The sequence below is a fragment of the Antedon bifida genome, chromosome 7 (assembly GCF_963402885.1).
Source record: "Antedon bifida chromosome 7, ecAntBifi1.1, whole genome shotgun sequence".
Taxonomy (NCBI): Eukaryota; Metazoa; Echinodermata; class Crinoidea; order Comatulida; family Antedonidae; genus Antedon; species Antedon bifida.
In genome coordinates, this window is record NC_136232.1 from 7,465,961 (window position 1) to 7,479,970 (window position 14,010).

The 14,010-nt window shown below is 33.9% G+C and overlaps 1 protein-coding gene across 1 annotated transcript; it reads left to right on the top strand.

The window, feature by feature from the left end:
• Positions 1–662: 662 nt before the first annotated feature.
• LOC144847646 (uncharacterized) lies at positions 663–12,994 on the top strand. Its single transcript, XM_078704128.1, has 10 exons — positions 663–1,062; positions 1,902–2,030; positions 7,851–8,380; positions 8,513–8,653; positions 9,010–9,151; positions 9,535–9,567; positions 9,752–9,796; positions 10,119–10,160; positions 10,588–11,118; positions 11,687–12,994. The coding sequence occupies exons 3-10, from the start codon at positions 8,273–8,275 to the stop codon at positions 11,695–11,697; spliced, it is 1,053 nt and encodes a 350-aa protein (XP_078560254.1). The 5' UTR covers positions 663–1,062; positions 1,902–2,030; positions 7,851–8,272; the 3' UTR covers positions 11,698–12,994.
• The last annotated feature ends 1,016 nt before the right edge of the window (positions 12,995–14,010 follow it).

A 14,010-nucleotide genomic window follows, 5' to 3' on the forward strand; every position in this document is an offset into this window, starting at 1 on the left:
AGTTTTAACTAAATTATTTCCTCTATATATGCTATAATTAATACATAGAGAAATGTTGTAATCTAGAACATTCTCTGAACATAACCCGCTAGCCAGAGAACACTGTAGGCCTATATGGCTATCCATTGCATTACATTTTCCCTCAAGGCTCAAGAAATTTTACAGTAGTTTATTAGTAAAAATGACTATACCTGATAATGGTATGTAATAACATACAGAATAGTAAAATATAGTATAGGTTTAACTTCTAGTAGACCATTATATTTTTCATATTTATGTAAAAAAATCAAGTCTTCCTTTGTCTTGAAATTCCACATATTTAAATGCCTTTATTGGTTTATTATCCTTAGAGAATTGTCTTGTATTAAGATAATAATGCCAATAACAAATTGGCACTCCATTCACCTTAACTGCCATGGCTACATAGACTAAACATTAGGCTTAATGAAACGTTTTCTGAAAAGACACCCATCATGATATTGATTTTTTGTTCTAATTTTTTCAGACAAACACATATATAAGTTTTGAAAAATGGAAGTTGACATTAGATTCAAGTTTGACGATTTGAAATTTGAACTCAGTAAGAAGTATGCTGGTGATAACTACAAGGTGCTCAAGTTTTTCCTTTTTGATTATATACCACTAGGAACACAGCTAAAGATTCCATAGGACAAACTTTATTTAATACACTTGATGCAATTGGTGGCAGTGGAGTTATCTCACCCAATGATGTCGACCTTTTATTGGAAATTACGACACTAACCGGTCCGAGGGATGCCAAAGCGCTTGTAGAACAGTATATAGAAGATAACAATATTCACATTACAGATACAAACCAGTTAACACTATACCGGAAACAACTGTATAGGGCTGTGACACAAGCTGAACTGGGGGCGATAAACAATCTTGCTGCAACCTATGGATTTAATGTGACATACACAAGTCTGTGGGACGCCGTCTTCAAACTGGAGAGCGATCAACGTTTAGCAAATGAACCAAGAAAATTGAAGAAATTAGGACAAAATCTTGGACAATTTTCAGAAAATGAACTACTGAAAATAAGTAAGTGTACCCTACCAGTAGTTTTGTTTTGTATTCCCACTGTTTCACAATGTATCAACGTATCTAGATGTACTAATACTAACGTATCTAGATGTACTAATACTAACATATCTAGATGTACTAATACTAACGTATCTAGATGTACTAATACTAACATATCTAGATGTACTAATACTAACATATCTAGATGTACTAATACTAACATATCTAGATGTACTAATACTAACATATCTAGATGTACTAATACTAACATATCTAGATGTACTAATACTAACATATCTAGATGTACTAATACTAACATATCTAGATGTACTAATACTAACATATCTAGATGTACTAATACTAACATATCTAGATGTACTAATACTAACGTATCTAGATTTATTAAAATGATATTTTTCAATGTCTGGAAGCTCAAATTGATTACTGTGTATGTGATTATAAACATACAATGTATTGTGATAGGAAAAATGTGCATTTGGGAGAAAATATATTTTGATATGAAGTACCATTTAAAGCATTTTCTAAAAATAGTTTTGTGTCAAATTTATAGTAAAATAAGGAAAATTTCTAGTAAATGTTTTTATCAATTTTATTTGAAATTAGACATATATAGATATATGTCTCCTTTTAACTGTGGACATTTCACTACTTTCCATTCATATTATTGATTTGTGGGAAATCTCGAATTTGATTTGATTTTATAGTACTTTGAAAATATCAAATTAAAAATCTTAAAATGATTTGAAAAATAAATGTATTTTCTTCCTTTCCTCATTTTGTATCATAACATTAGATAACAGAACTATAAAGATGAAAAACGTTTTTTTTTTTCTAAGCTGAAGGGTCTGACCTTAATGAGGCTCCTCAGCCAGCAGAACCAAAACCAAAGGAAAACCTAACAAAACCGATACCAAGAGAGACAGAACAGAGACCTGCTCACGAACAGGAACCAAATTGGAAAAAAGGTAAAAACAAAGTCAGTGTCATACAACACTTTTACAGGTTTCAAGACATCCCACTCACTTTTAGATTGTTATTAACAAATTGAGGTCAAGAATAATATCCTTTTTAAAAATGTAATTTTTCAAATAAGTCAAAGTTTGGTGAGTACTCAGCCTGCCATGTTTAATAAACACCACCAGTAAACTATGTTATGTGAATGTGATTATACATTTTAGCATGCCATCAAACTCCATCTTTTTCTTGATGAGGTGTAAACTGAGATCCCGACGCGCACGCGCACCCTCATACTTTAAATCAAACATGTCCAGAGTAATAATTTGCTGCATTGTTCTATAATAATAATTGTTTTACTTGGGGTGGGTTGAGGCGGGCAGTTTACACCTCACTCACATATTCATAAAATAGTGATCAAACTTCAACTTACAGGTAAGTCTCGTTTAATCTTCCTATTTTATTTCATATACGTTCGCTGTAAACTGAGATGTTTAAAGCCAACTCTGGAAACATGTTTGAACTGTAAACCAAATAATTGACGGAAATGTTAGTTTCAATAAAACAACTTTATTTCCAAAAGTCTACATTCATTCATAAGGATGTTTGCCTAACGGGCAACTTAAATATGACAACTATCGTGTTGTATTAATAATAAAGCATTTATTTTGCTTATAATCAATAGTCCAACGTTTTAGGATTCTCACCCTAAAAACATCAATTAGAAAACTAAACAACAATATTAAACTGGTTCAAAATGCAAACAGGGGCTATTTGTAGTAGCCAACAACAAACACAACCAATATTAATGAGTTGATGAATCAACTTTTCTCAACAGTGCCTGTTGAAATGACGGATTTTCTACAAATTTTATAGGCTTATTATAATATCTGTTTAGTGTATGTTCGTTTCTCCACCCAGCTGTTTTCATTTTTAAGTCAACCGGGACATTCCTTAATTTTGCTGATGAAGATGCAGCCGCTCGGACCGAATGGGCTTTAAATTTTGTTGTATCTACTCCTGCTTCTGATAAACCTGTCCTTATCCATCGAGCAATTGTGTCTTTTGATGCCTCGGCATACGGTTTCTTATGACATATAAAAAATCTGTCCTTATTTTCCCTTAAATTACTAGTTTTTTCCCTGTACTTTAGAATTGTTCTGACCGGACATAGGGCAGGGTCTTCACTTTTGTGGAAAACCACCAGTTGACCTGTATTGTTTGGTCTGCTAGTTTTTAGTAATGTACAAATGTAAAAGGTGATTGCTTCATTCTCGATATTCATATTTGAAAATTTGAAATTATATAAGGTTTGAAGCCTACTTGAGGACAATAATGCTAATAACAATGCTACTTTTATGGTAAATTCTTTAAGCGATAATGTATCGTCGTTAATTGTTCGCCTCAGATAGTCTGTAACTAAGCGAACATCCCAAATTTGTGCATATTTTGGAGTCGGTGGGTTAAAATTGAATAACCCTTTCATAAATCTTTTCAGTTCAATAGACTCCTTCATGTTTATATCTAAGATTTCGAGAAAGTTTACAATTGCGCTTTTCACCATACTGATAGTACTATAGCCTAAGCCCTCGTCCTTCAGCTTTATCAAGAAATCGAGGACGTGACCGGTGTTTAGCTGTTGCCATGTGATTCCTCTGATTTCACAAAAGTCTATAAATTTTGTTAGCTGTGAGTTATATTGCTTCCACGTTGACCGTCTCCAGGATTGCAGAATGACGTCTGCTGCAGTATTGCTTATTCCTTTGTTGTAGAGTTCCGCCCTGATAGCCTGCAGGCAAAAAGGTTAAGTCTGTTATAAAGGGGATGACAATCATCTGAACCATGTAATGTTAAGGCATGTTTGGTATTCTTAAACCTCAGTGGTTCCCCAACCATCATTGATAGTAATTTAGGATACCAATACTGTGTTGGCCAGTTTGGGACCACCATGATAACTATGGCATTATCTGTCAATATTTTTTGCAAACATCTACCTATAAGGCAGAACGGCGGGAAAGCATAGAGCTTGGCAGAGGACCAATTTTGTAGAAATGCATCGATACCAATTGAATCTGGGTCCGGTTTCCATGATATATATTTCGGAAGCTGTGCATTGTGCCTAGAAGCGAATAGGTCTATATCCAGTTCGCCGAATGTTTTAGTGATTTTTATAAACAATTCTTTGTTAAGCATCCATTCTGTCTCATCTTTAAACTGACGAGACTTTGCATCAGCTATTATATTATCTCTACCTGGGATGTATTCTGCACTTATCCAAAAATTGTTCTCAATGCACCAAGACCAGATGGCTTTTGAAATTTTATTGCACGCAATTGATTTTGCGCCGCCCATGTTGTTTATGTAAGCTACTGCCGTGGTATTATCAACCTTCAACCTTATGTGCTTAGCTTTTCTCTCACGGGACAATGCTTTAAGGCCGAAAAAAGCAGCCAGCAATTCTAAGTAATTAATATTTAGTGCCCCTGTAGCATATGCAATGTCTAGGTCTTTGTTTATCCACCTTCCCCCTGTGTGGGTATGTCCATCAGTGGCACCCCAGCCTAGACCACTAGCGTCTGTCTCAATTGTTAGGTCGGGGTACCCATGATATATCAATTTATATGCGTCTTTGACATTATTTTGCCACCAAAAAATATCGTCCCGTCCATTGACGGAAATACTAATAGGCCTATCGTAATGGCCTTTATTTATTTTTAGAGCTAGTATTTTCTCCTTCTCTAGTGCCCTATAATGAAGCTTTCCATACTCTACAGCAGGTAGTGTTGCTATAATTTTGCCTAAAAATTGCGCAACTTTCCTAATGGTAGTATGACTTAATGTAAGTATGTGTTTACTTTGAACTCTAATTTCCTCCTTCTTGTGATATGGAAGGGAAACCGTCATACTTATAGAATTTATTTCAAATCCCAAGAAGGTTATGATCTGCGTAGGATTCATTACTGATTTTTCTCTATTAATGATAAAACCCAATGAGGCTAGAAGTTCACTAGTTTCCCTGGCGGTACCGCCGGCCAAGTCTTCTGACTGGTTTATACACAAAATGTCATCAATGTAAACCAACAGAATATGCCCTCTGCTGCGCAAAAACGCAATTGGGGGCTTCAATAATTTCGTGAAAAGTCTAGGCCCTGAGCTAAGCCCATTAGGCAATGCGACAAACTTATACAGGTTGTCTTTCCAAACAAATTTTAAATATTTAGTGTCCGACTCTGCTATGGGTACAGTAAAATATGCATCTTTGAGGTCGACTGACGTCATATATACACCTGGTGAAATTAGTGTCAATGCATTTCCAAACATTTCCATTTTGAAATGTTTGTATGTCACATATTCATTTAATTTAGAGAGGTCTAATATCATTCTGAACCCTCCATCTTTCTTTGGCCTTGTAAAAATATTTGATACAAACTGGTCATGTTCATACATGGCTGGTTTGACCACCCCTTTTGATATCAATTTAACTATTTGATCATCAATAGCCTCCATATCCATGTTGCTGAGTTTGTATGGATGAGGTATTTTTCCTTTTAGGTGGTAGGGTATGGCTTTATCAAACTCTATTTTATATCCTGAAACCGCATTTAGGATGTATGGATCCGAAGTATATTTTTTCCACCTATGTATATATGACCTGAGTCGACCTCCTACTATGTCAAGGTTATTATGTTTGTTAACCTTATTGTTAGGAGAAATACTTATATTATCAATCGACTCATACTTCTTCGGCTGTTGTTTTAGGTCCTTTTTCCCCTGATAAAATTTGGTCAGGTTGTAGTTGTTTGTTGACCATTTGTGTCGCCGGGTTTGACCTAAAAAAGGTTTGCCATTTCTATTGTGTGGCTGGTATCTGTAGTTGTTGGACCTGGTCTTTGGTTGGTACGACTTAAAATTAAATAAGCCTGCCGTAGCCTTCCTTTCCTCATCCAGTTTTTTAACTGTAGTACTCAGGTCACCAAATAAATACTCTGTAGGCTTAATGCTGGGTTTACATAAATGAGTATATTTGGCATTTATTTCCGGTTTCAACATCTCCTTACGAAGTGCAAGTAACTCGAAGTTCGCATTGGCAAGTAGGCCAATTGTGTCCTGTGCTATCTCCGATGACTCATTTCCATCAACTAATTTAGCAAGGGCGGTAATTCCCTTTATCAAAGGTTTTTGTACCTTTTGAAATTTTAGATCGTTAGACCGTGCCCTTGGTGTAATGGAATCCCAAATAGTTGGATTGACCTTTGGCACCATTAGGGCCTCTAGATTTTCTGGTATAGGATAGCTTTTGATCAGCTCGGTCATTACACTCTCACTCATATGCGAGTGCAATAAGTATGTTAGCGTGTCAGCCAACTCTTGGCTGACTGCTGGTGCCAATTCGTTAGAAACAGCAAATCTTGCTGCAAAACCCGGAGGAAGGGGGCCTTTGACCTTACTATTACTATTAGTGGCTGGCCGCTCAGGATTTTCATCCTTCTTGGATAGTTGTGTACCTGTTACTTCCCCCTCCTCCAGGTCAGACACATCACGTTCGTACTGATGATGCCTATCGTAAATGTTACTCGTGAGGCTAAACCACCGAGCTACTGTCATCATATTCATTGTTGTGACATTGTGATGACATTTGTGTCATCAACTGAGATAAAAGGTCGTGCGTTGACTCATTTATTTGTTGAGCAGCCTTCGTCTCTTTAACCTGCTGCTCAACCAACCGCTCAAGGTTTTCAACCCTAGCCTCATAGTTCAGGCCTACTCCGACCTGTTGATTAGGCTGCAGCACGTTAGTGCATGATGGCCCGGCGATAGCAACGGCATCGCTGTTGCTATGCGTATTACCTTCTTTAGGAGGCCTAGTAATAGTACAGCTAGACCCCGCCTTCCTGGCCTTTTTGGTGGGCTTAGCCACCGTATGCTGTACAAGTGGAGTTGTAGCTGCAAATGTTACATTTCCAGCAGAAATCTCCAGCACATCTTCTTGTATTGCAAGTGATTTTTGTTCCATGATCGTTCGGGTGCACGCCGTCTCCAAACGATGGCGCCGATATATGAGGGTGCGCGTGCGCGTCGGGATCTCAGTTTACAGCGAACGTATATGAAATAAAATGAAATAAATCAGCTTAATGAATTGTGTAGTGCCTTAACAAAACAAGGACTAAAGAAACTTGCTGATGTGCTTCAGAATGATACACCTCAGATTATCAACAAAGGAGGTATGTATGTGTGATGATAGAAAGGAAACGTTTTCTAAAATCAAATTAATTGAAAATTTCACATGTTTAACTTCGCTTCAAAATTTCTATGGTACCATTATCAAAAATACTTATTTAAAAAGGTGACAGAGAGGGCAGAAAAGGACCGAGATTTCTACCAAATTGTTAAACTATCCGAAGCTTTGTTGTAAATATGGGTTGGTCTTAAATTTGAGATTGTAGAGGAGAAAACTATGATTTGTTGTAAGATGGGAAATTCACCAAATGACACTCATTTATATAGGCATTCTTTTTAGAAAAGGGTATATAAATAGAAAGAAGAATTAATTAAATATCAGTAAATTTCCTATCTTTATAACATTCCGAAAGAAGCCCTGTAGCACCACTTATTTTGTGACGCTCGGTATGATTAACCGCTGACAAAAAATAAGTGGGGTTATCATCAATGTTGTTGCAAAGATTTACATTTTATAATAAACTATAGGAATTTTAAACGGCGGAGCTATTTTTAAATCAAATCCAGACGTTTGATTAGATTTTAGTTTGATGCATCAATTATTGTATTGTTTTTGTCAACAACAAATTTACAATGGTTTCTGTTTAATCCAGCAGATAAAATTACAAAAGTTGTGGACTGTACAGGTGATACTCTTTACCTTAAGGATGAAGACATAGAATTAGTCATAAATCCAGGAGCAATTGAAGAGGGAAAGACAGTTGATATTTCTCTAGAAAATATTTGGGACAAAACAAAATATCCTGTATTAAAACAATTTGAAACAATAGTTTCACCTACCGTCAGATGTGGACCACCAGGCACAGTCTTTAAAAAGCATTGTATCCTGTCATTTCCACACAATGCTGTAAATGAAGAATGCTGGGAATTTACTTTACTTGTTAAAGAAAGTTTTCATAATAAATGGAAACGGGTTAAGCTAGGAAGTGATGACAAGGACATACATTTTTCTTTACTCAATGGTCGATGTTATATAAATTTAATTCATTTCACACTACCGACATTGATAGCTAAAATGATGAATTTTAGTGGTGGAAAAAATGTATTATTTGGTGCATTTGGACGGATGCATCTAAATAAATATCACCTTCGAGTGAGAACTTGGAACCCTGGAAGCAAGAATGTAATTATATCTTGTTAATTTTTACTACAGTTATTAAAAATTATGCTCCAAAAATGTACTAAATATTGACATTGCCTTTTATTTTACAATTTTATTATATTTGTTTGTTTTCATGCTTTGAATAACTTTCAGGCTGTGTTAGAAGAGGAAAGGGAATTTAATGAAGAACGTTTAGAAATGCCCACATGCAGAAAGTTGTTGTACCAAGATTTGATCATCCGTGTGAAAGACATTAACACTGGATGGCAAATATCTGAAGCATCCCAAACACAGGTATGAAATTGCAACCTCGGATGTATATGTAATAATTGTAAAGGAGGGAAAAAAAGAAAGATAGATTATCTTGGAATCAAAACCATTATTACAATATTATTATTGTGTCATTGATCAACAATATTTTGAAACAACCTTTTAATTGCTAATTGTTAGAAATAAGATGCAAAGATGCAGTTTCATTAATTCTTCTAAAAGTTGCATAAATCAAATAAATTATATTTTTGTGCATCGGTTTGCAAGGAATGAAGGATGAAGTTTGTTGTTCAACACACAAATAACAGCTTTTTGCACTTTGATACACAATTCTGTTCTGCATAAGAAGATTATAAGATTTATTCATAATTTATTTACAGACTTTCAGTGCAGATGAATTATGGAATGATATTCCATGGAAGCTTTTCAAGTTAACAAGGAGTGATCCACCAAGTGATGTTCTAGAAGCAACAATATCATCATCACAAGCTACAAATACTTTTCCTGAACTGGAAATTTCTTGTAAGTGCAGATATGAGATAATTGAATGTAACCATATCAGTAAAATGTTGTCTAGAAAACAAGTGAAGTTTAATGTGGTGTCTCCGGTGTGAATTAATACTGTTTTGGACATTTTGAGAGAGTTTGCATTCTATCTGATCATCTCAATTATGTGTCCAGGCCATAAGACAGGCTAGTAATCTCAAATTTTGAATAGTTACGTGTCATGGCTTGAAAACCGTTTTAATACACTGGTTTAATTTGCATCATGCAATTTAATTAGATAAGACGACCAGTCATGAAAAATATAGGGTAATTTGCAGACGCTGAGACAGTTTACAATCAGTTAGATTGAAGATACAGCACAGATTTTATTATTTATTAAATCTTACTTCTTGTTTCAGGTGAAGCAAAAAAACATTCAAGAAGTCCAGAAAGTATGTTTTATTCTTTTGTATTATAAATGATGTATTATAGAATTTTCTAGTGGGAGGGTAAAAGGAGAAATAAAGTGAGAACAATTTAGAGGTAGTAGTAGCAAATGACAACTTGTTCGTATTACTGACATAAAAGAATAATGAAAATTAATTGCTATTACCTTGTACAAATGAATATTTACAGATGAACCTGGAACATCGAGTCAGCTTGAACCAAGAATTCCAGCAGGTATCTTCAAACATGATATTTTGTTTTACTGATTCTATATTACATGATAATCTATTTTTAATTCTTACTTTTAGTGAATGTGAATATCGTAAAATTTGACAAAAAAATTCCAATGGAGGCAATGAGGCTAATTAGCAGGTTGTAGTCACACTAGGCCTAACATTACCAGATATAAAATGTCAATACAAGGTTGGCAGATAGGATTACTAGAAGGGGGGAAAAGAAGCTGGGTGTAGTTGTGATGAAAGGCTAATTGACTACTTCTGTTCATATTTCTGCCTTAAAAGTAGAAATTTAAATAGGCCTACATTTCATTTTACAGATCACCCTGAAATATCAAGACAAACTCAAAGAAATCCAAATGGTATGTTTCATTCAATTCAATTTTGTATTTACTCATCTTCCTTATTCTATAAAATTCTCCAGTATATGTTCAAATTTATATCATTGTATTGTCTGAATAAAGATGATTATCACTGTTTGTCAGCAATCCCTGGTTCTCATTTTTTTCCCTCCATCTAGCACTCTCAAATTTAGTACCCATAATAGTTTAGTGGTTCATGTCTTGTCAATTATGCCATTTTGATCATTTGAGTAGCTTAGTCTGTATCCGTGTGTTTTTTCCGGCATTCCAGTAGGCCTACAAGTGAGCATCTACAATTATAAATAAGATCTGGTTCAAACTTGTGTGTTTGTGTTGATTCCGATCCATACAAATGCATAATTTGTGTGTACACTACACTGTTGACTACCGGATCTTTGCTAATTATTTTGTTTTATTGTTTTCTTAGAACTTTTGGATCTCAACTTTGGTTACATTAAAGTAAAATTTATAGAATGGTATAAAGCCCGTGATTCTCTGAGTTTGCTGAAATTATTATATAAAGACCTTGTATCTCCTAGCGTGTTAGCTGATGCATCCAACACAATTAGAGACTTGATCAATTCACTAATTGATTCCAGTTATGCAACAAACAGAGATTTCACACTGTTTCTTGAAACCATAAAAGCAACAAGACAGTTTGGGTTGGGAACAAAAATTCAAGATCAAATTGTATTGTTCCCAGATGCTAAGGGCATCTCCTTTACAATATTGAAACTTCACAGAATTAAGTTGATAGATTTTGGCCATGCACTAACCTCCGAAAATGTGAAAGCAATCAGTGACTTCTACAATGAAGGAAACAATCCTTACAAGAATAGGTGGGAGTTGATTTTGGACCTTGAAACAAGGAAACTTATCTGTGAAGAAAACATGCAGCCATTCATCGACAGTCTGAATCTCCTGAACCTTGCAGGGCCTCTGGAAATTCTAACAAAAGGTAGGTAATATTTAGCACATTTGATGCCATGAAATTTATATTGTACATCATGGTACTATACTGTAGATCAACAGGTAACACTTTACCGTACATACTCTATAATCTTGTAAGAGTGGTTGCAGAATATCATTTCAAAGACAAAATGAAAATCTGGCAATTTTACTGATAAACAAAATATAAATAGTTTTGCTTGACGTGGCACCCAGTACATTATGTTTTAAACCCATGTTTTAAGCCTTTTTTCTTTTAGCATCCATTGAGGGTATTGATATTTTTAAATAAATGTATCTAAAAATATGCTCAAAGTGACATTGTTGCCTATAAAGAAATGACAAGAAATGTTGTTATGCTCTAACAAAGACAGATTGATTTAACCCGTTAAACGGTACTGAAATTATACCTTTTTTGTCCTCAAATAATTATTGCAAATAAAGATGCTTGTTTGGTGAGAAATATTATTAAATTACATCATATTGGCACAAACCACGACCAGACATGACAGACCTACACACAGATAAACATTATGGTTTAAGTAATCACTAATTTTGTATGTATTATTCCACAACAGACTATCATTGAAGAGTAATGCATGTTAAAAAAGATCAGATGAAGTAATGTAAATTACTGTAATGTAATTATGACACAAGTGGAAGACTGGGAACCAGATTTTATTTGTACAGAACACTACTTCATGTGACAGTATATAATATTTTAATTAGAGCCTGTTAGTTTTAATCTTTGAATGAACATTGCTGCGATTATGAAAATGATAACAAAACAGGTGTATGCCTAAGGTATAGATTTTTCTGAAGGACTGGTCTTTATCATGTAGAGTAATGGGAGAAGTGGTACATGAAGTTAACACAACAACCTGCTTGGGTCCAGGACTTTATCTCTTCTCAACATTAAAAGATGATCTCCCAAAATGTCACCGACATCATGACATAAACACAAACAGGTTGTCCTTTGTTAGAGTAAGGTGATCTTCCTTATCACCTTTTATTTAATTTGTACAAAATACTTAAAAGATGAATCCTTTAAAAATATAATGAATAGTTTTTAATAGTATACAGTAAGTTCAGTACAAATAGTCTACTTGTCATCCTATGTAGAATTAATTAGTAGACAAAATAGCCTACTGTAAAGGAGATTTTTTGGATGAATCCTTTAAAAAGAAGTATATATAATGAACAATATAATATGTTTTAAATAATATTAAGTTAGTACAAATATAAAATGTAGGCCTGTGCTAATTAGTTAGTAGACACATATAGAGACAATAGTCTACTGCAAAAGAGATATTTTTTTTAGTGGAATCCAAATAATTGTTCAGAAATTATGTAATAGAAAAACAGTACTATTTTAAACATTCCATAAATATACTTAGTAGTTGTAATACCTATTACTTCAGTCCAACATTTTGAGAATGACTGATATGGAGTTTTGTACATAAATGGTATTGACATATAATAGAAATAATTATATCAGAAATTATTCACCTAATCAAAAGAAACCCAGTACTATTTAAACATTCCATAAATGTAAACTTAAGAATTTAAAATATAGGTATACCACAATACTATTTTTTTTAGTAAATTTAAGCTATATTCATAAAAAGATATTTTTTAATATGAATGTACATTTTAACTTGTAGAAAAACTTAATCAAAATGTGATATTGACTATTATATGACTCCATAACGTTTTAAGAAAAATTAGGATAGTCTTTGATTTTAGTTTAATGATTACTAATATTTGTATTAGTCTTTCTACTATTCTACACCATAGATAGTGTATATTTCATTATATATATTGTAAGTGTACAATGTAATGATAGCGCTAATTGTTGAAATAAATACAATTAAACGTTCATAATTATTTACTTGAATTGTATGAGTTGTACAACCCATTGCATCATGATTCAGTAAATAATCATTCTGGAGCAAATGTTCACCTGCCAATCATTGCACACAAATGTTTGTTAACAGTGTTAATAAACATGAATTATTTATCATGGATATTTAATGCTATGTAAAATTGTACACAGTCAACTCTCCAAAGACCTTTGGGCTGGCCATATATTTCTGATTTTCCGGAAAGTCTGATATTCGGAATGTGTTTTTAATGATAAAAATGAATTTGGGACTGTTTGGTATTGGGGGAGTTTCTGGTTTTCAGAGAGTCTGGTATTGGGAGAGTTGAGTATAGGGTGAGGGTTGGTTCCTACAAAGTCTTTTTTTACTTAAACATGCCGGGCAATTATATCATTTGATTGTTAACTCCTAGTGAAAGGATGAGGCTTCTAAAAGCTAATACAAACTGCTTTGCTAACTTCTTTATCCTCTCTGGTATCATCCACCATAACAAGAAGGTAAGAAGATAAGTTTTATGTTTTTAATCTTGTGTATTGTTAATGAATGTAATTTTATGTACAACAATTTGATGTATGATGCAATAATTTCACACAAATTGAACTATTTTATGCTTTTAACCATTTCCCATTCATAACTAGTTCATACTATTAATGCCTCATTTTACATGTACAGTACGTACCAGTTTGGAAAAAACAAATCAGCTATTGGTTTTTACCCTAACTGAGAGCTTGTATTTTTCTTTTAAGATCCGACTACAGTATATAATACATCAGCATACTGCTGTACAGTAAGCAGTGAACACAGTACAATGGTCAGCATACAGTACTGTATATACTGTAAAAATGAGGATACAGTATTTCAAGTCAGATGGTAAATGATGTTGCCATATAGTAAGTGTGGTCAGTATAAACATATTCAGTAAACAAGGCACACATCATCAGCAACAAAAGCTTGATTTGAATTATCTTTTCTTCTGCTTTAAACCTTTTTCTTTATTGCATTTATGTTTTTCCTTTTTT

Bases quoted from the DNA above. Each gene is read 5' to 3' on its own strand.
- LOC144847646 (XM_078704128.1), top strand. From the start codon at position 8,273: ATGATGAATTTTAGTGGTGGAAAAAATGTATTATTTGGTGCATTTGGA. The intron at 9,152-9,534 runs GTAAGTGCAGAT...TTCTTGTTTCAG, and splicing joins TCCTGAACTGGAAATTTCTT to GTGAAGCAAAAAAACATTCA. The intron at 9,797-10,118 runs GTATCTTCAAAC...TTCATTTTACAG, and splicing joins TGAACCAAGAATTCCAGCAG to ATCACCCTGAAATATCAAGA.